Here is an 18,749-nt window from a genome sequence, read left to right on the forward strand (position 1 = left end):
CCACTCCGTGGAGGTGCCTCCTTGCGCTCACCCCCTCCCACTGAAGCCGCCTGGGTCACGTGACTGGTTCCGGGGCAGGCTGGGGAGCCTTGAAGGCCGAGAAAGCAGCGTGGGCGCCATCCTGGGGCTCCGGGGGCAGGGCCACGGGGACAGGCCTGTGTCCGACAGGCCGCCCAGCTGCCCAGGGAGGGCCGGGAAGGTGCTGGAAGGAGGCATCGGCCTATCAGGCCTCTCTCCAATCTGCCGTGGGGGCCCCCAGGCTTCTAAGCCCACAGCCCTCCTTGCTGCCCCCGGTCCCCGGGTGACTCACCCCTGGCCTGGCCTGGCCTGGCCTGGCCATCTCCACCCTTAGCGTCCAGAGCCCAGCCCAGAGCAGGGCTGCTTTCGACCTGAGGTCAGTCACGGTCCACCCACCCCCGTGGAGCCCAGGCATCCCGGCCTCAACCCCTCCCCACGTCGAAGGAAGGAAAATTGAAATCATGGTCCTTCCCTGAGCCCAGCTGCCATTCCCGCCTGCCGTGCCCTCGGCCGGGCCAGGCAGAAACTGGGCGAGCCCCCCCACTTACACACGTGCCCCCCAGGGAGAGCCCAAGACAGGGTGTCCTCTGCCACACGCCCCAGTCCCACTGTGTCACCCGCACACAGGCCCCAGGCTCTGCAGCTGCCCATGGGCGCCTGGGGTCCTGACGCCTGCAGACACCTGCATTGGGGTCCCCTCCTGGGAGCTGGCCTTGGGGGTCAGGGCGGGCCTGTGGGGCGGCCGTCTGTCTCTCTGTCACCGCCGGCTCTGACCGCTGACGTTGAAGGCTGTCACCGTTCCTGCCTTGGCCTTCACGGAGCGTGTACCTGCCAGACGCTGCTCGCTAGGCCATGAACTTGGCCAGAGGCAGGAAATGAAAGCTTTTCACTCTCGGCACCTCCGACCGGGGAGGCCCCGCCGCAGACGCCTCGTTGGAAACCGCCGTCCTGCCTGGAAGGCGCGGGAGGACGGCTGCGGAGGACCGCCAGCCAGAGGCCGAGGCCCCCCGAGAGGCCCTGCCAGGACCTTCTGCGGAAGGGGCGGGGGCGGGGCCTCCAGAGGCTCCTTGAGTCTGGCGGGCCACCTCACCAGCCTCGGTCAGAGGAGAAGCGGGGGACCACTCGAGGGCCCCCTCCCGGCCAGCCCGGCAGCACGGGACAGCACAGCTGGCCCGGGTCAGCTCTCGGCCCTCCCGACCCAGCCGGAGCCCGAGGCGGCCTTATCACGGCCTGTCACGTCCCACGTTCCTGCTTCCCCCTGGGGACCCAGAGGCCCTGGCGGCTGCCTCCTCCCAGCCAGGCCGGGGGTGTGACAGGAGCCTTTGTCAGTCCCCCAGCTGCTTCCCAGACGGACAGACACCAGGCTGGAGCCCCCGTCAGCCGGGCCGGGGCGGCCTGAACACACAGGCCTCACACAAGGTCACCGTCGCTCCTGGGGAGGGAGGCGCCTCCCGGAACGGGGGGACAGGGGGCCACAGCCCTTCCTGCTTGGAACAGACGGCAAAGCCGGGCCCGCGGGGCTGAGGGCCCAGGACCCCGCGGCTGTCTCAAGGCCTCGACCCCCACGGCCTGCGCAGCACCCCGGGGAAGACCCCCGCCTGCCCCGGACACCTCTGCAGCCAAGGAGGAGCCCGGGGTGAGGGGGCTGCCAAGCCCCCCAGGAAAGAGGGCTGTTTTCGTGTCGGGCTGAGGACCTCACCGGGCGGAAGCCCCTCCCCGCGCAGCCCCCGCCTGGCAGCCCCCCCCCCCCCCCCGCTGCTGGCTTTCCCAGGCCCCTGCTTATCTCCTGGCAGGCGGGCTCAGCAGGGTCTCGGGCAGAATTCCACCCCCGGCGTGGGAAGGCCCGGAAAGGGACACCCGGACTTTCTCCAGACCAGACGGCAGCACTGCCGCCCCCCTGGGGGGGGGGGGCTGAAGCTCCTCCCCCCCCCCCGATGGCTACGCGGTCCGAGGGCCACACCGTCCGGGCCGGGTAGGGACGTCGGCCAACTCTCAGACAGCCGCTCACAGGCCAGACGGCCGGCCCCTGCCAACGCGGAGAGACGGCGTGGGGTGAGGGAGCGAGGGGACCCCGGGGCGGTGTGAGGGCCTGCCAGGGTCCCTCAGCCTGAGGTAGGGCTCCCTTCCTGGGCCTGGCTAGGGCCCTGGGACCCGCCCCCCGTGCCCCCCGGGCCTGGGTGTGGCCCCCCCACCCCGGGGCCTGGTCCCTGAGGACCTTGGTCAGGGGAAGAGAGTGTCCCAAGGCCGAGGCGGGGGGTGGGTCAGGCTGAGGCAGCCCCTCCGTCCACCCCATGCCCCCCTGAAGCCGGCTGCGGGCTGGGAGCCTGCAGCGGGCGCTGGGCCACGAGACCCAAGGCTCTTCCCTGGAGTCCCACCCCCCCCCCAGGGCCCTAAGGGGCAAGACCGTTCCTCATTCTGTCTTCCGGATGACGAGAACGAGGTTCAGAGTTACTCATGCAAGGGGCTCGGTGATGCCACAGTCTGGCCCGGGGGGTGGCTTCCCCGGCAGGGCAGCCAGAATGCACTCTGTGGGGGAGCCCCCTCCCCGGCCTTCCCAGGGCCCACCGCCCGCCCGCAGTGAGCTGCAGGCTGGAGCCTGCCTCGGGGCCCCCTGGGGAGTGAGGCCTCGCCCAGCCCCCGGCCACCTGGCCAAGGGAGCACACAGCTCCTGCTCCAGGATCCGCGCCCAGAACACGACGCTCGCACCGGGCTGGCACGGCGCCCGGAGCGGGGGCCAAGGCGCCCCCGGGCCAGCGCTGGGGCTGCACGGCGTCGATTCAGCCCTCTGAGCGGGGTCTGGGCTCACCCCACGTCGACCCGGTGCACTGGCCTCCCCACGGAGCCAGCCAGCGAGCCAGCGAGCGAGCCGTCTTTCCTCGCGGCCACATCTTGATTTCCGGTTGGCCCTGCTCGGACACGGCCGGCGGCCGCCCCGTGAGCCCCACGCAGCCCAGGGGAGGCTGGGCTTGCAGGGAGACAGCGTGCACACAGCAGGCGCTTGGCTCCCAGCAGAGCCCTCTCGCCACGCGGTGACTCGGGCCCCAGCCATCCCAAACACGCAGCGCCGGGTCAGCTAGCTCCCCGGGGCCGAGGCCGGGGCAGGGCGGGGCCCTCGCAGCGTCGTGCTGGGCTGAGGCCACTGCCTCCCGCCTGGCCCCCGGCCCGGCCGGCTCATCTGCAGCCCGGCTGGCTCATCTGCAGCCCGGCCTCGGCCAGCTCTGCTGGAGAGTGGCCCCCTCTCCTGTCCTCAGGGCTCTTCTGGGCTAAGGGGGTCCGACGCCTCCTGAAGAGACGCAGTCCAGGCCACTTTGCCCACCGGGGCCGATGGCCAAGCTGCGGACTCACCGTCCAGGACCGGCAGACGCGTGGCCGGCCAGCACCGGGAGCCCAGAACCCAAGTGGAGAGGACCCCTGGAGCAGCACAGCACAGCCCCGCCCCCCAGGGCCTGGCACAAGTCCTCATGGGAGAGCCAGGGGCCCCGGACACCGACGGGGTGGAGGTGTGCACCCACAGGTCTGAGCAGGGCCCGGGGGCCGAGGAACGACAGGGGCAGGGCATGGGGAGACTGAGGCCGGCCCACGAGGCCGGGCAGTGCGCCTGCAGCCGACGGGACACGGACCAGGGTCCTCTGAGGGTACCTCCAGTGTGTCAGTGCCCAGGAGACCTCAGAGGGGGCGGCTCGTGCTACGGGCCACCCTGCCCCACCTGTGGGCACCCTGGGCCAAGGGGAGGGGTGTCTGACACTCACGAGGAGCCTGCCCTGGGCCTGGCATGGCCTAGGCCCCTCAGTTCATTGCCTACACCAGCATGGTCCCCCCACTTTAGAAGGCACTGGTTTGGGGGTTCTGGCAGCAGGGGCACCCCTCCTTACCTAGGCTCTAAGGAGGGGTGCTCCTCCCCTCCCCTGTCCCTGTGCCCTAGGGACAGGGGACAGGCCTCGGCGGGCTCTGCGTCCCAGCCGGCTCAGCGTGCAGACAGGAGATCAAAGCCAAAGCCGCAGCTCAGGCGGGTGATGTGGAGCCACCGCCGCTGTCACCGAGCCCTGGCTCCCGCATCCCCCACAGACACAAGGTCCCCATGTGCTGGGGCCTGAGCACAGGGTTGCAGAGCCCCCCTCCGCCACGCCTGCACCCCCTCCCCCGCCCCCACCTCTGGCCACCACGGAGACCTCAGGCACCGGAGCCATGCTTCCCGGACACCCCGGCCAAGGGGACCCCCAGCTCCCAGACCCCGGTCCAGCAGGCGGCGCCCCGCCCTGCCTTCCGACAGACAAACGGCTCACAGCTGGAGCCGCACAGCTGCAGACGGTCCCTGCTGGGAAAGGAGCCTGGGGGCTGGGGGCGGACAGCGACTGCCGGACGCGCCCAGGAGCAGCCGGCCAGCCGGGTGCCAGGCGGGGGCTGCGGCAGGGGAAGGGGTGTCCCCACTTCGGCCGTCCCCGCCTCAGCCACCCCCGCCTTCCTCCCACCTCAGTCCTAATCCGTGCCTCCCGCCCTCTCTCTTCTCTCTAGAATTTTCTGTCTGCTCTTGATTTTGCTGAAACCCACCCGCAGCGGCAGGGCCGGGCCCAGGCTGTGCCCAGAGCTCACAGGTGCTTCCAGACACCCACCGGGTGCCGCTGGGGGCCCTCACACACGCCCAGCACGCAGCCGCCCCCTCCCTCACGGGCCCTGTGCTTGGCCACCTGACCCCCACCACAAGTCTTTCTACGGGCATCCCCCCAGCCCCAGGCAGAGTGGCCACCCACCCTGCACAGCCCAGAGGGCGCCCCGCCCATATTGGGACTCGTATCTGAGTCCCCCACCTCATTTCAGGAGACACGTGGACCCCTAAAGGTGTGAGAGGTGAGTCGGGCTGGGAGGATCCTGAGGACTGGGCACCACCCAGGACCCCACACAGGCCCCCTTGGAGGAGCCCAGGGGAGGGTAGGAGGCGGGCTTCAGCAACAGCCAGGCAGGGGAGCTGCGGCCAGGCAGTGGCTGTGGGGGCGGGGCAGTGGCCGTGGGGGGCGGGGCAGTGGCCCTGGGGGCAGGGCAGTGGCGGTGGGGGGCGGGGCAATAGCTGTGGGGGCGGGGCAGTGGCCGTGGGGGCGGGGCAGTGGCGGTGGGGGCGGGGCAGTGGCCGTGGGGGCGGGGCAGTGGCCGTGGGGGCGGGGCAATAGCCGTGGGGGCGGGGCAGTGGCCCTGGGGGCGGGGCAGTGGCCCTGGGGGCGGGGCAGTGGCCGTGGGAGGCGGGGCAGTGGCGGTGGGGGCGGGGCAGTGGCCGCCCCGGGCCTACCTCGGCAGGTCTTGCCGTCTCCGTGCAGCTGGCGGCCCGGGGGGCAGCGGCAGTAGAAGCCCCCCACGGTGTTGCAGCAGTGGCCCTCGCAGCCCCCGTTGCCGGCGGCACACTCGTTCACGTCTGTGAGGGGGAGAAGCGGTGAGCACCACGGGGGGGGGGGGGGACCTGCCAGCCACGGGCACCCCACAGCCGCAGACCCTGCGCCACACTCGGACGCTGTCGGGCGGAGACCGGCAGGCCTCACCCCTCCAGACCGGCCCCACCAGGGGGGACCGGCGTGTGAGCCCAGTGGCGGCAGAGCCACGCCGTCACCGGGCCCCCCCTTGCACCCGGGGCCCGTGGCCGGGACCCAGGGACCAGAACACCTGTGGGCGTGTGCATTCCGGCTGTCGGCTCGGCTTGCCAGGGACACCGGGCCTCCCTGTGCTGGGACCAGGAGGAGGCCACAGGCACCCTCGCAGCGCCCCCGCCCCTGGGCCCCGCGCTGAGGACGGAGCAGGCGGGGAGAGCCCAGACCCCAGCACCCCTGGCCTTCATCCTGCCCGGTGTCCATGCTGGAATGTGGGTGCCTCCCCCTCAGGGCCGGGGCATCATTGCCCTGCCCCTCCCGACCCCAGACCCGGGTTCTGCGGGGCTCGGGCTGCCCACGGGGAGGGACAGGGCCCTGCCCCGCCCCCTCGGTGGCCTGGTGCATGTGTGAGGTGATGGGACGGCCAGGCACCTCTGCCCTCCCCCAGCCCTGGCCGAGCTGCCCACCCCAGGTCCGAGGGGGCTCTGCCTCCCGTCTTCTGGGGCCCCAGAGGCCAAAGGCCAGTCTCCCTGGCGTCGTCGGGAACGGGACCTGGAGCAGCTGCAGAGCAAACAGGACCCCAGCACGCAGCAGGCTGGGGACAGCCAGGTGCCGGCACAGGCCCCAGGTAGGTGCAGGACGTCAGAGGGTCCCCCCCACGGAGCAGCCCCTCAGGGCCGGCAGCCTCAGCTGGCCCGCCCAGGTGCAAGCCCCAGACCCCGGAACGGTGTGGCGCTCACCCTGTCCTTCCTGGGGAGGGTCCCTAGAAGACCCGGAGACAGGCTCAGGGTGCAGGCGGCCACGGTCCCACAGGAACAGCAGCAGCCGGAAGCCCCTCAAGACCTCTGGAACGTGAACCTCAGTCCGGCCTGCCAAGGTTCACGTCGGGAATTTTCTGGGGATTCCTAGCAAGCTACGTGGGGTCAGGCAGAGGCTGGCCCAGCCTGGGGGGCAAGGCCCGGGGTTTCCCTGCAGAGCCCAGCCCGGGGAGACAGCACCCGGGGGTCCGGAGTGGTCGGTGTGAGGCACACCCGGAGCTGCTGGCCCTTCCTGGCGTGGGGGTCCCTCTGCAGGTTGGGGGGGGCAGGGAGGCCTCAGACCGAGTGAGTGCCCTCCCAGCTCACCTGGGAGGCTGGCCAGCATGGCCAGGCCCCTCCCCCGACCCCTGGACACCGCGCTGGGGACAGCCACGGCTCCCCCAGACAGGCCCCTCCGTGCTCCGGCCTGGCCTGCCCTGCTCCAGCCACTCAGCACCTGCGTCCCCCAGCAGCTGGACTGTGCCGCCCCGGGCGGGGGTGCCGGGCCCACCCAGCCAACCGCTCAGGTCGGGCATCCGGGGGAGAGGCAGGAGGGGCGGGACGAGCAGCCCCCCGAGGACCACTCCCCAGGCCACGGCAGCCCAGACTGAGGACATGACCCTGGCACTTCCGGTTCTAAGTCACCTGCTCAGTGGGGGCGGGGGGCGGTGCCTCATCACCTGTGTCCTCCCTCCCCAGCACGCCCCCTCTGGAGGCCATCTGGTCGTTGCCCAGCACCCACAACAGCTGAAGACTGCACGGCGCCGCCCCCCCCCCCCCCCCGCCCGGGCATCAGCCTGGGGGGCAGAGATCCTTAACCTTGTGTCCGTGGTGGTAACTCCGACAGGACATCGAACACCAGGCCCCCCACACTGCGGCCGCCCAGGGGTCCCCTGAAGGAATCTGTCAGCACAGGTGCCTGCGGGGACCCCTCAGTGCGTGGGAGACCGGGCAGGAGGGAACCTACCGTGCACCCCAAATCCACTGAACTGCACCCCCGTGCAAATAAACAGTACTCGCTCTGAGTGGCTGGGGGCCGCTGGGGGTTCTGTGGGTACCCTCGGGTGGTCGGCAGCCCTGCCAGGGACGGGTCCAACCGTGACCCCCACCTGTCCAGGCTCGGGGAGGGGCTCCCACAGCCCAGTGGCCAGGTGGGCACTGGAGTCCCCGGGCCAAGCTGGGGCTGAGTCCACGTGGGGAAGGGCCCGAAGCTGAGGCCAGCAGCAGCTTCTCCCGAAGCCCCAGCCTCCCCTCCCCACACCCAGGCCCGCGGGGTCTGGAGCCGCAGCGCTGCCGGGAGCGGGACCAGGGACACACCTGCCCAGACCGACAGGCAGTGGGCGCCCCGCTGGTGGGCTGCTTCCAGAATCATCCATCCGGTCACCAGGGAGGCCCGTGTGGACATCCCAGAGCCACATTCCAACAGGCTCTCTGACCCCGGCCCCAGGGACACGGAGCCAGCCCTGGCCTGTGGGCAATCCCCGCCCGGAGCTGAGGCCGCCTGTCCGGCCGCACCCGGGGAGCGCTCTGCTCCGGAAGAGTTGGCACGTGCTCACGAGACCGGCGCCCGGCGCCTCGGCCTCTCTTGCTGCCCGCCTGGGAGCACCCCCGCCTGCAGGTGCGCAGCACGTCCAAGGTGGCACTATCCCCGTTTTCTGGAGGGACCACGTTCTGCAGCTGGGAAGGGCCCCCCGCCCCTGTGATCCTGGGGTGCAGGCGCTGACACTCAAAGGCACATCCCCACTCCTCCCCAAGCCACTCCCGGGGACCCTGCTGCAGGTGGCAGCACAGGCCACCCAGCACTGAGGCCGGGCTGGCGGGCGGCGAGGGGAGGCCCGCCCCCCGCCCTGTCCACTCCAGCAGCGGGCAGTAACGCCTCCCCCGGTCCGGCAAACACAAAGCCCCTGCACCACCCAGCAGGGCCCCCTCGGGCCCCGCCCCGAGCTGCGGTCAGGCTCCGGTGGACACCACAACGTGGGCCGCCACGGCGGCACAACCCCAGCACCCACGGTGGACGGACGCAGAAAGCAGCCCAGGCCACCCGCACGGAGGCAGGTGGTGCAGCTGCTGGGAGCCAAGAAACCACGAAGCCCCAACACGGTGCGGGTGCAGGGACCCCAGAGACAGGGGCCGGGCAGGCGGGAGAGGCCACGCCGTGACACCCCAAACGGAAATGTCCAGGACGGGCAAACACACAGAGACAGGGCGTGGCCCGGGGCTGCCAGGGCCGGGGTGGGGGCGGGGGTGAGGGAGGAAGGAAGGAAGGGGGAACAGGGGAAGTGGTTCAGGGCTCCCTCGGGGGGATGAGAAGGTTCTGGAAGGCGGCGGTCGCACAGCATGGTGGACGTTCTAAATGCCACCGACTCGCTCACTTGAAAGGGGCCAGCTCTGCATTGGGCCGGGGTGGACGGGGCCTCGGGTCTGAGGCAGGAGCAGGGTTAGACCACACGCTGCCCCTCTGTGGGTGCAGGGGGCCCAGGGCCCGACCTGACCACCACGGCCTCGGAGCCACTGCCCCTCCCGCCCCCCCTGCTCCGCCTCTGCCTCCTCCTCCTCTTCCTCCTGACCCCCGATGCCCAGGCTCCCAGAGTGTAGAGCCCGCAGCCACCTGACTTTCCTGCCCAGGACCCAGCCTGGCGAGCCTTGCTCTGGACAACCCGGCGACCCTGGACTCCACAGCGGGGCCTGCAGTGTCCAGGCTGGGGAAGGGGACACAGCTCATCTATCCTGCGTCCCCTGGGACACGTCGCAGCCCTCCCTGGGTGTGCGTCTGTAGGTAGAGGTGAGGGTGGGCCGGGGGCATGGCCAGGGCCCCCCACCTGCCGCGAGGAAGAGGAACCCATGAGGGCAGGGAAGGTTCACCGGAAGGAGGAGGCTGAGACCACTCGAAGGGAGGTCCCCAAGCCTGGTGGGCAGGGGGGTGGCTGGGCCTTGGCTCCCCGGGCCTGGGGGGACAGTGACCCCACCCCCACCTGCCCTCCCGGGCTGTGGGCTCCCTGCCAGGAGCCCGGATGTACAAGGCTCTGCCCACGGAGGAAGCCGGGAGCGTCTCCAGCCTGCAGCTGGGGGACACCCGGACGGGCCAGGGCCGCTCCGGCATCTCCTGGGAGGGGGGTGGTGGGGGGACCAGCTCGGGGGGGCAGCGCACACGGCCTGCGGAGGCGGATGCGTCAGAGCTGCAGGCATGGGGGGCTGGCCTCCTGCTGGGGCTTCACTGAGGGCCCTGAGCTTTCCGGGGCCCACCTCCCAGGGAAGGGCGGGCCGCCCCTCATGCCCCTGTGCCCGGCTAAAGGACTGGGGGGGGCCCAAGGTCTGGGAGAGGGGTGCTGGAAGCTTCCAGCACATCAGACGGTGCCAACACGGGGAGCCTCCTCCCCGGGCAGGAGGCGGCAGGCTGCCTATCTCCCCAGGAATGTCCCGCCCCCCGGAAGCGCACAGCCCCTCCCTCCCTCGGGGGCAGCGGGACGCCCGGGCCCTGTGCGAGCGTGCCCGCTTGGGGCCGCGGCCAGCACAGGTGGGGACCTGCCTCTGGAGGCCGCTCAGCCCCACCTGAGCCCCCCCACACCCCAAGGCATGTTGTGGGCAGGGCTTCCAGCCCCGATGGGGTAAGACAAGGCCCCCATGGGTGCTCCGAGCCAGTTCTGGCGAGCGGACGCCGCAGGGGTCAGACAGACGGGGGAGGCACTGGGCTGGGAACACCTGGGTCAGCCAGTGCCAGGCAGGGTGGCTCAGGGCGGCCAGCCGGGAAGGCGAGGGCACTGGGGCCACTGGGGCCACTGGGAAGGCGGGGCGGGGCAGAGGAGGAGGGGCGGGGCCCAGCACAGGCCAGGTCCCGGCTCTGGGTGGGGACAGAGGTGCAGGAGGGCCCTGGCTGTGGCCCAGGGGCGTAGGAAATGCACCTGAGCCAGGGGCGGGGCCCCGGTGTCCCAGCCACAGCGCGGGCTCTACGGGGGAGGGCGCATCGCTTCCTGGCGGCTGTGACCAGGCGTCACAGACCTGGGGCTGGGACAACAGAGATGTGTCCTCTCAGGGTTCCAGAGGCCCGGAATTCGGACTCAGGGTCCCTGCGCTACTCCCAGGCGTGGGCAGGCCACACCCCATGTTGAGTTCCCGAGGGGGACCCTCCCTGCCTCCCCCGGGGCCAGCGCTGCTGGGCTGCGACCACATCGAGCCAGCCCTACACCCGGGCCTGGACGGCAGGGGGGGAAGCAGGCCCAGCACGTGAGCCTGCCGCTGCTGCGGCATCCCCCACGGCGGCCAGTGCTCGAGGGCCCCCCACCCCAGCACCCCCTCTCTGCTCCACCAGGTGAGGCCACACCCGAAACGGGCCTGGGGCCCCCCAGGCTCGGGGCCCAGCTGCTCGGCCTCCCAGCGGCAGGGCAAACACGGCCCACGGCAGAGCCCACCGGCTGGGCCTCCATTTCCGCATCTCTGAAACGGGGCGAGGAAGGCAGCCCAGGGGCCCGCCGGGGACCAGGGGACCCTCAAGGACAGCCCCGAGCCGTCGGTACTGATCCCACTCGGGTCAGAATCAAAACCCCGCAGCAGCACAGCCCGGGACCCAGGCCCTCAGCACCAGGACCCAGGCCGCCACTCGCTCCTCAAGGCTGTGTGGGCCTTTGGGAAACTCGGTGACCCCATGGACACGGAGAGAGCCCTGCCTGCATCTGCCCGAGGTCTCCTTCCCCCTTCCCCCTTCCCAGCACTCCGGCCCAGGCAGCCGCCTGGGCTTGTCCCAGGAGCCCCAGGCTCCCAGGCCGACACGGAGCTCCCCAGCCACCAGGGCAGCGCCTGCCAGGTGGGGCGGGAATGAGGGCCGGCGGCCAGAGCAGGCGCGCCCCCGCCCCGGGCTCAGGAAACGGGCGTCCTGGATCCGCCTTCCGAAGAGCCTCCCAGGAGAACGTGCCAGAAACAGGCTCCCAAGTCAGCACGCTGCCCCGCCATCGCCGTCTCCTGGTCCCTGCGGGACGCCCACGCCCAGCAGCTCCCAGGACGGATGGGGTCCGGGCGGACCGCAGCACCCTCACACGTGTGTGAAGCCAGCTGGCGGGTTCCCAGGCTGAACCCCGCGACCTCAGCCCAAGGAGACCACCGCCAGCTCCTCAGGGCAGAGCAGGCCACACCCCTTGTACAAGGTTGCCAAGGTGACCGGCAGGTCCAAGGCTGCTGACTGGACGGGGTGAAACTGGCAGTGACCCCCACCAGGGCCCGGGGCGAGCAGGGGTGGCGGGGGGTGGGGGAAGGCCCAGAAAGACCGGGACGGAGGCCCCCTGTGGAGTGCAGCCGGACCGGGGGACAGCCTGCCGTCCTGCTGGGTTTGGGGGCGAGGCTGCGGCCCTCAGCTGCGCTTCCCCAGGCTGTTACGGTGGCGGGCAGAGTGACAGCCCCCCAGGCGCTCTCACCCCGACCCGGCCCCTGTGGCTGCCAGCGTGGGCAGGGCAGAGTGGAACCAAGGCTGCTTACCAGCGGGCCTCACGCAGGGACAGCATTGCAGATGGGGAGGGAGGGGGGACCGTGTGATCTCAGGGCCCCGAGAAAGTGTCCAGGCCCGAGGACAGAGGTGACGGAGTGGGGAGTGGGGTCAGAGACGCCACCGAGCCGGCTTCAGCATGACGAAGGGGCCACAGAAGGAAGGGGCCTCCAGCCCTGGAGGGGACCCGACGCCCCCACGGCCTCCAGGAGGAGCCGGTCCTGCCCAAAGCTGGACGTCAGCCCCGAGAGACCTGGGTCGGGCTCGGGACCCCCGAACAGTGAGGGGACAGACACATGCTGTCTGAAGACGCCAAGCGTGTGGTGACAGCACGGCAGCGAAAGGAAAGTGCGGTCGTAGGCAGGTGTCACCTTCAGACTGGAAAGAAAAAACACACTTCTTCCGAGGAGAGATCGCACGGCTCCCCGCAGCCCCCGGGCCCTGGCCCCCGGGGCCTATAGGGGGCGCGGCAAGGCAGGGGGCCGCCCTCTGCATGAGCTGAGCTGGCTCCAGGCCCGGGGCTCCCAAGGACGGGGGTCTCCTCCGCAGCTCAGAGGCCCCGCCCGCCCCGGGCAGCCAGTGCATCCCAGTGCGATCCCCGTGGGACCCCGGCCCGCCTCGGCCCCGTCAGGGGGACCTGGATAGGGGCCCCCCCATCACTTGCTCCCCCAACAGCATCAGCTGCGTGCCGACAGACGCCCAACCCCCACGTGAGGGACGGCCTTCTCGGCTCTCCCAGGGCCCCGGAGTCAGGAGTCGGGGTAGGGGGGAAGACCCACAGGGCGGGGGAGGGAGCCCAAGCAGCACAAACAGGTGGGCGGTCGGGGGCGAAGGGCAGAAGGGGCATCGGGGGGGCTCCTGGGAGAAGCGTCACAGGGGCTGAACCCACTCAGAAGGGCTCAGAGGAGGCCCGGGGTGCTGCCCGGGCCGGCGTGGCACCCGGCAAAGGCCACGCTCCCCTGCTCCGGAGGCCGAGCCCTGTGCCCAGTGCCTTGGGTGGGCTTTTCTCATCTGGACCCCGGAGGACACTCCCTTCCTGCCTGTGCACACCTGGGCAGCAACCGGGCTGTGCTGGTCCCATGTCACCCCCTGGTGGCAGCTCCAGGAACTGCCTGCGGGAGCCCAGGGCAACTGCAGCATGGAGGAGACTCGCAGGAGAGGCCCCCGGCTGCGGGGTGGGGGCTCCCAGTCTGGGGCGGCCAGCGCCTCGAGACAGGAGGGGACCCCCAGTCCACGTGCTCCCAGACGTCGCCTCCATGCCCGACTGTTCAAAACGGTTTCCAAACGGTTGTCACAAGGGCAGTCAGAAACCACAAGGAGGTTGGGGGGTGGGCATCAGACAGAGGTGGACGGCCGTCCTCGGGGACCGGAATTGAGGGTCTGAGCACGTGCAGAGCCACATGCCCAGGAAGCTGGGGGCCAACATGCAGCTGGGGGGGGGCGGGGCAGGCTGGGGGCGGGGAAGGGCCGCCCTCAAGACGGAGAGGTTTCACTTGTCTCGTTTTGAGTGAACAGGTTTATTTCTCAGAGCAGTTTTGGGTGTACGGTGGAAAGGACAGAACCCCACACCCCCCCCCCCCCCCCCCGCCGTCAGCCCCACGCAGGTGGTGGGCTGCGTCTGTCCCCGGGGGCAGGGCTGACTCGGGGTCTCCAGCCAGGTGTCAGGGCAGCCCTGGGGAGGCCCCCCGAGGGTCCTCTGCCCACCCCCATGGTGTCACTCGGGGCTGCGGCTGTGGGGGAGGGGGTGCCGCCCCCCCCCAGAGGGCCTGTCCGGGGAGTCGCCGTGCCCTGCGCGGCCTTGGCCCACGCACCCTCTGAGCTGCCCCCTTGGTCTTCCCGGGGTCTGGGGTTCCTTCCCCGGCCAGGAGAGCTTGGGCCCCAAACCCCGCCCCATCAGTGGTTTCCAGGGCAACCATGGAAACCAAGAGTGGGTCGCCTAGAAACGGTCAGACAGGCCTCACCCGCTCTGGATTTCCAAGGTCACCCAGCACTGCCCCCCAGCAGAAGGCCACAAGGCAGGCCACCAGTGGGGTGCCGGGCTCCCCCTCCCCCAGGCCTCCCCCGGCACACACTTGCCCGGGAATCCCCGGACTCCGAGGGCAGGGGGTGGCGGTCGGCCCCTCTGCACCCCGGGCGCAGGCACAGGGGTGGCCCGGGGCTAAGGGAAGTTTCAGGGTTTGAGGAAGCACCTGACAAATCCCCCCAGGTCTCTGGCAGGCGGGGTGCCACCAAGGGCGACCCCCCAGCGGGAGACAGCCTTCAGAAGGGGCGCTCTCACGCCCCACGGACGGGAGTGGGCCGTGGCTCTGGCCGGGGAGGAGCCAGGAAGAGAGCCAGGCCTCGAGCAGAGCTCAGGGGCCTGGTGTGGGGGTGCTCCCCACTCCGCCAGGCCCAAGGGCTAAGCGGGACCAGGCCTCTCAGGAAGTTCAGGCAAGCTGGAGGTGAGGGGCCCTGAAGGTCCGGGAGCAGGGCCCCAGGCAGATAGCGGCCGTCCAGGGTGTTTAAGGAAGGAGCAGCCCCCAGGGCAAGATCAGGGGCGACACCCCGGGGCCGAGTCCACTGCTCATTTGGAGGTGGAGACCCTGGGGCTTGTGCAGGGCCCCAGGCCACGGGCAGCGGGTCCCAGGAAAAGGCACCAGCGCTGCCCCACGCCGTGCGGCACCCACGGAGCCGTGTCTCCCCGGCAGGAAGGTGAGGGGCCAAGAGACATGCCGGGCAGGCCCGCGCCTCGGCCGTGCCCGAGGCTGACGTGCTTTCCTGACTTCGGACGGGTTTCTGTTTACTCTGAAAGTTATCAGGTTCGGTCTGTTTATATAAATCAGCCTCCAAAAATGTGGAAACGGGGCTTTTTCCCATGCGTTTCCCAGAAAACAAGACGAGTGCAGAAGGCCCAGAAGGGAGCCAAGAACATTCCTCGGTTCCCCGAACACCCAGGTCCCCGCGCCCCCTCCGAGGCCCCGCGCCTGGACGTCCCGCTCTCTGAGTGCCCCACGCCACGGGCGCCGCTTAGGAAGGGCTTGCACACTCAGCCCAGCTCCTGTGTGTGTGTGTGCATGCACAGGTGTGTGTGTACGTGCAGTTATGTGTGTGTGTGAGTGCATGTGTGTTGTGTTTGCAGTGTATGTGTGTGTGTGCAGTCACGTGCACGGTGTGTGCATGTGTACTCTCTGTGCGTGCATATGAGACTGCAGGTGTGCTGTGTGTGCATGTTTGCAAACGTGTGGGTGTGCTACATGGCAACACGTGTGCATGTGCATTCACGTGTGCTGTGTGTGCATCTCCTGTGCCCTTGACTGAGAACACACAGCGGGGCTCCGACACCTTGCTCACAGCCCCGCTGACCCCTCACGCCTCCCTGACGCAAAGCCCAGTCGGACACACCAGCTGCCCCGGCCGGCTGGGCCTCTGGCGGGCCAGGAGCCCTTCAGCCAGACCCGCCCCGTGCAAGCCGCCCCGGGCTGGCTCCTGAGCGAGCAAGGCCCCAGACGAGGCCAGGGGCCTGCCCCCACCCCGGCACTCCCCCTGAGGTGGGCAGCTGGTGTCCCAGGGGAGCTCCCGGGCCGGGCCTAGAAGAGGCGTCGCAGCGCCTGCCCGGGACTTCCGCCCGCCCCCCTCTGGCCTGGCTCTCGCCTACGCCCCTTCTCGGCCCCCACGGGGGTCCCTTCCCAGAGGCCTCCCGGTCTGCCACCAGCTCAGCCCCCCGTCCCGCGGGAAGGGGGCCCCTGCACCGTGAACGGCGTGCCACCGTGTGCACATGCCCCACCTGAACCTTCCCAGGTGGCCTCACCTGCCTGCCCAAACCCTCCTCCGGGCCTGTCTCTCTCTCTCTCTCTTTTGATCCCTGAAATCCGCCACCAGGGCAGGTCCCTGCAGGCACCCCAGCGCCGGGCGCCTCGGGGGCGAGTGTGGAGGAGCACACAGCCGCTCCCCTGAGCTGCAGGCTGCGCCAGCGGGACCTCGGGGCTCAGGTTACGTGCCCCCTCCGTGGCCCTCATCACACCTCTGGGGGTGGCTGGCCTGGCCCCCCACCCCCCCCACCCGCCCCAGCGCAGGGCCTTGGAACCAGGCCACACCGGCTCGGCAGCCCCAGCCGGGCAGGCTGACAGCAAAGGCAGGCCGGCCCACGTTTGCTGCGGGAACGCTGGCCGAGGGGAGGACAACAAGACGGCGGTGGCTCTTCTGTCTGGGGTCTGGCTCTGGGTCTGGGTCTGGGCGTGAGCCCTAAGTCTGCTGCGAAGTGCCTCCCCCGGATGCCCCCAGGGAGAGAGACGGGCCGGAGCCCGGGCCTGGGGCCCGGAGGCCCAGAGCTGGGAGCCCAGCCCTGCTGCACAGCTGGGCACCCTGAGGCCAGGGGGAGGCCGGGGCAGCCGCCGCGGGCGCCCACACTCCCGCCGGGTGGAGCCAGAGGGACCAGACCCCCGCACGCCCTGGGGAGCCGGGCAAAACCCCGAGGCCAGAGGGCGCCTGCCTTGCCCGCCCCTCTGGTCGGTGCGGGGGCCCAAACAGGAGCCCCACGCTCCCTCCCACTGGCTGCTCCTGGTCGTCCCAACCTCGGGACAGGCCCCGCCATCCGCCCCGCGGGTCAGCGGTCCTGCCACGAGAGAACACGCCCCAGGCACACGCCAAGTGACCACCGACCAGCAGCCCCTGGCTGGCCTTAGCAGAGCCTCAGCGACACGGCCCTGCAGGGCTGGCCCCTGGAGGTGCCCCTCAGGCCCCCCCCCCCCCCCCGGTGCCGGTTGCATCCCTGCCCAGACACACCCACCCGGCCCTTCACACACGCGCCCTCACGGCAGCTCGAGTCCCCAGAGGTCCCACCGTCCCCTCTGATACGACTCCGCCCCCAGCCGTTTCCCTCCCCTTCCTGGCTCACGCCCCCGTCCCCGAAGTCCTGAAATCGCCCTCACGTCCTGCTGCCCCTGCCGGGACGCTCGCCCCGTGAGGCGGGACCCTGCCTGGCCTCTTGGCTGAGGCCCTGGGGACGAGGCAGGCACAGCGAGGGCCCAGGGGTGGGCGGTGAGTGGGTGGGCCCACACCCAGGCCGCCCCTCCCCCACGCTAGCCCTTGTCCTCCCGTTCCCACCCGGGTCCCTCAGGCCTCGGTGGCTGTCAGATGTGACCACAGGCGTCACCGGCTGGGCTGGCCTCGGGCGTGGGGGATGCAGGCCGCCTGGCACTCCGGCCGTCACAGTTGGCATTAAATCCCAGGCAGCCCCCTGCGCCTGCTCTGGCCTCTTGCCGCCACCAGGGGGTGCCAGTGCCCAGGCACAGAGGTAACCTTGGGTTTGCAGGCGGGGGAGGGGAGGGGAGGGGGGCCCTCGCTGGGGCAGGAGCCCTGCCTGGGGGGTCTGTAAGCCCTGACCTGCCCTGCGGCTGGGCTCCCAGAGCCTCCCTGGGTCCCGGGGAAGCCCAGGAAGGGTGGGGCGGGGTGGGGGCTCCCCCCAGGAACCATTGGTGGGCCCCAGACCGAGAGCCGAGGGAAGCAGAAGTGTCAGCAGGTGCAGGAGCCGGCCGGGCCGCAGCCCCCCGGGCGCTCGCTCACACCCAGCGGCAGGGAGCCTCGCAGGGAGCCCCCTCGGCCCTGCCCTCCCCCCCAGCCCCGAGGGCAGGGGCCTGGGCCCGGCGTTCCCTCCCCAGGCTGAAGCGCGGTCTGCAAGAGGAGGGACCTGGGCCACACAGTGCCCGAGGGCGGCCTGGGACCTGGGGCAGGAGCACCACCGCAGGGCACAGCGCAGGGAGGGAGGGAAGGCAGCGAACAGCGTCCCCACCAGCCCTCTGAGTGCCCTGCCCGGGGACGGGGACGGCCTGGCCTCCCCCCAGAGCCCCAGCCTCCGACGGCCTGCAAGTCCGTGCCTCTCCGCCCGCCGGCTGCCAGGGCCTGGGAGCGACTGTGTCTCCCGCTGCAGCCCCAGCTGGGCCCTCACCAGCGCCCCCACCTGGCCACGTTCGGCTCTGCACCGAGTCCCCGGGACGCAGAGCAGTGGGAGGGTGCCCCCAGCTGTGAAACATCCCTCGGAGACCTCTGTGTCCCCCTCCAAAAGTGGGTGGCAGCCTGTGTGGCGATGTCGGGGGACCCCACGGGAAAGTGGAGGTACCCGGCAGAGTGCCACGTCCCCCAGGGCCCCCCCAGCCCATGGCTCTCCCAGGCGGTGGCCACCATCTCCCAGCAGGGGCTGGGGTGGGTCTGGGCACCCAGTGCCCGGCGGGTACACACCGCTCACCTGTGCCCCTCGTCCCCAGCACAGCCTCCCACGCCTCCCGTGGGCCCTTGTCGCCCAGGGCACCCCGAGGTGAGGGAGCAGCTGGAGAGAGCAGCTGCCCACCCTCGGCTCTGCCCACCGGACCCGGGAGGTGGTGGCCTGTCCCGGGCCCCGCCCAGAGCCAGCCTGGAGGGTGACCCTGGGTTGGGACAAATCCAGCCGGAGAGGGCTGGGGGGATGATGGGCCAGCCAGGGACAGGCACCAAGACCCTGGGTGACAGCGGTGCTTGGGCGTGCAGGTGCCTCCCGGGGAGGAGGCAGGGGTGCGTGGGGCCGGCAGATGCCCAGGGCAGCGGGGACAGGGAGCTGGCGAGCTGGTGCATAGCCCTCCCCCGTGTCCCCTCAGCAACACGGGGGGCAGGGGAAGCCCCTGCAGCAGAGACTGGGGATACGGGGGCCCTCAGGAGCCCCACTCCCCGCCGGCCGCCCTGACTTCCAGGCGGACAGATCCAAGAGTCTGGACCTGTCCTCCACGGCCCGGGTCCCTGGGAAGGGAGGGACGGCCCAGGGGACTCGGTGGCCCCTGGAACACTGACTGCACTCTGGCCTGTTGGCCACGCCTGCGACACGCCCTGGAGGCGGAGCCAGAGTGTAGGGCCGCCTGCCCCGCACACCTCCAGGGCGAGGCGGGTGCG

The 18,749-nt window shown here is 71.1% G+C and overlaps 1 protein-coding gene across 1 annotated transcript in view; it reads right to left on the bottom strand.

Moving 5' to 3' along the window:
• MEGF6 (multiple EGF like domains 6) overlaps positions 1-18,749 on the bottom strand; it is a 73,333-nt gene that overhangs the window by 31,701 nt on the left and 22,883 nt on the right. The window contains exon 4 of the mRNA XM_036025218.1: positions 5,297-5,419. Coding sequence (XP_035881111.1) covers positions 5,297-5,419 — 123 coding nt within the window. The remainder of the gene's footprint in view (positions 1-5,296; positions 5,420-18,749) is intronic.

This window comes from Phyllostomus discolor, chromosome 5 (assembly GCF_004126475.2).
Source record: "Phyllostomus discolor isolate MPI-MPIP mPhyDis1 chromosome 5, mPhyDis1.pri.v3, whole genome shotgun sequence".
Lineage (NCBI taxonomy): Eukaryota > Metazoa > Chordata > Mammalia > Chiroptera > Phyllostomidae > Phyllostomus > Phyllostomus discolor.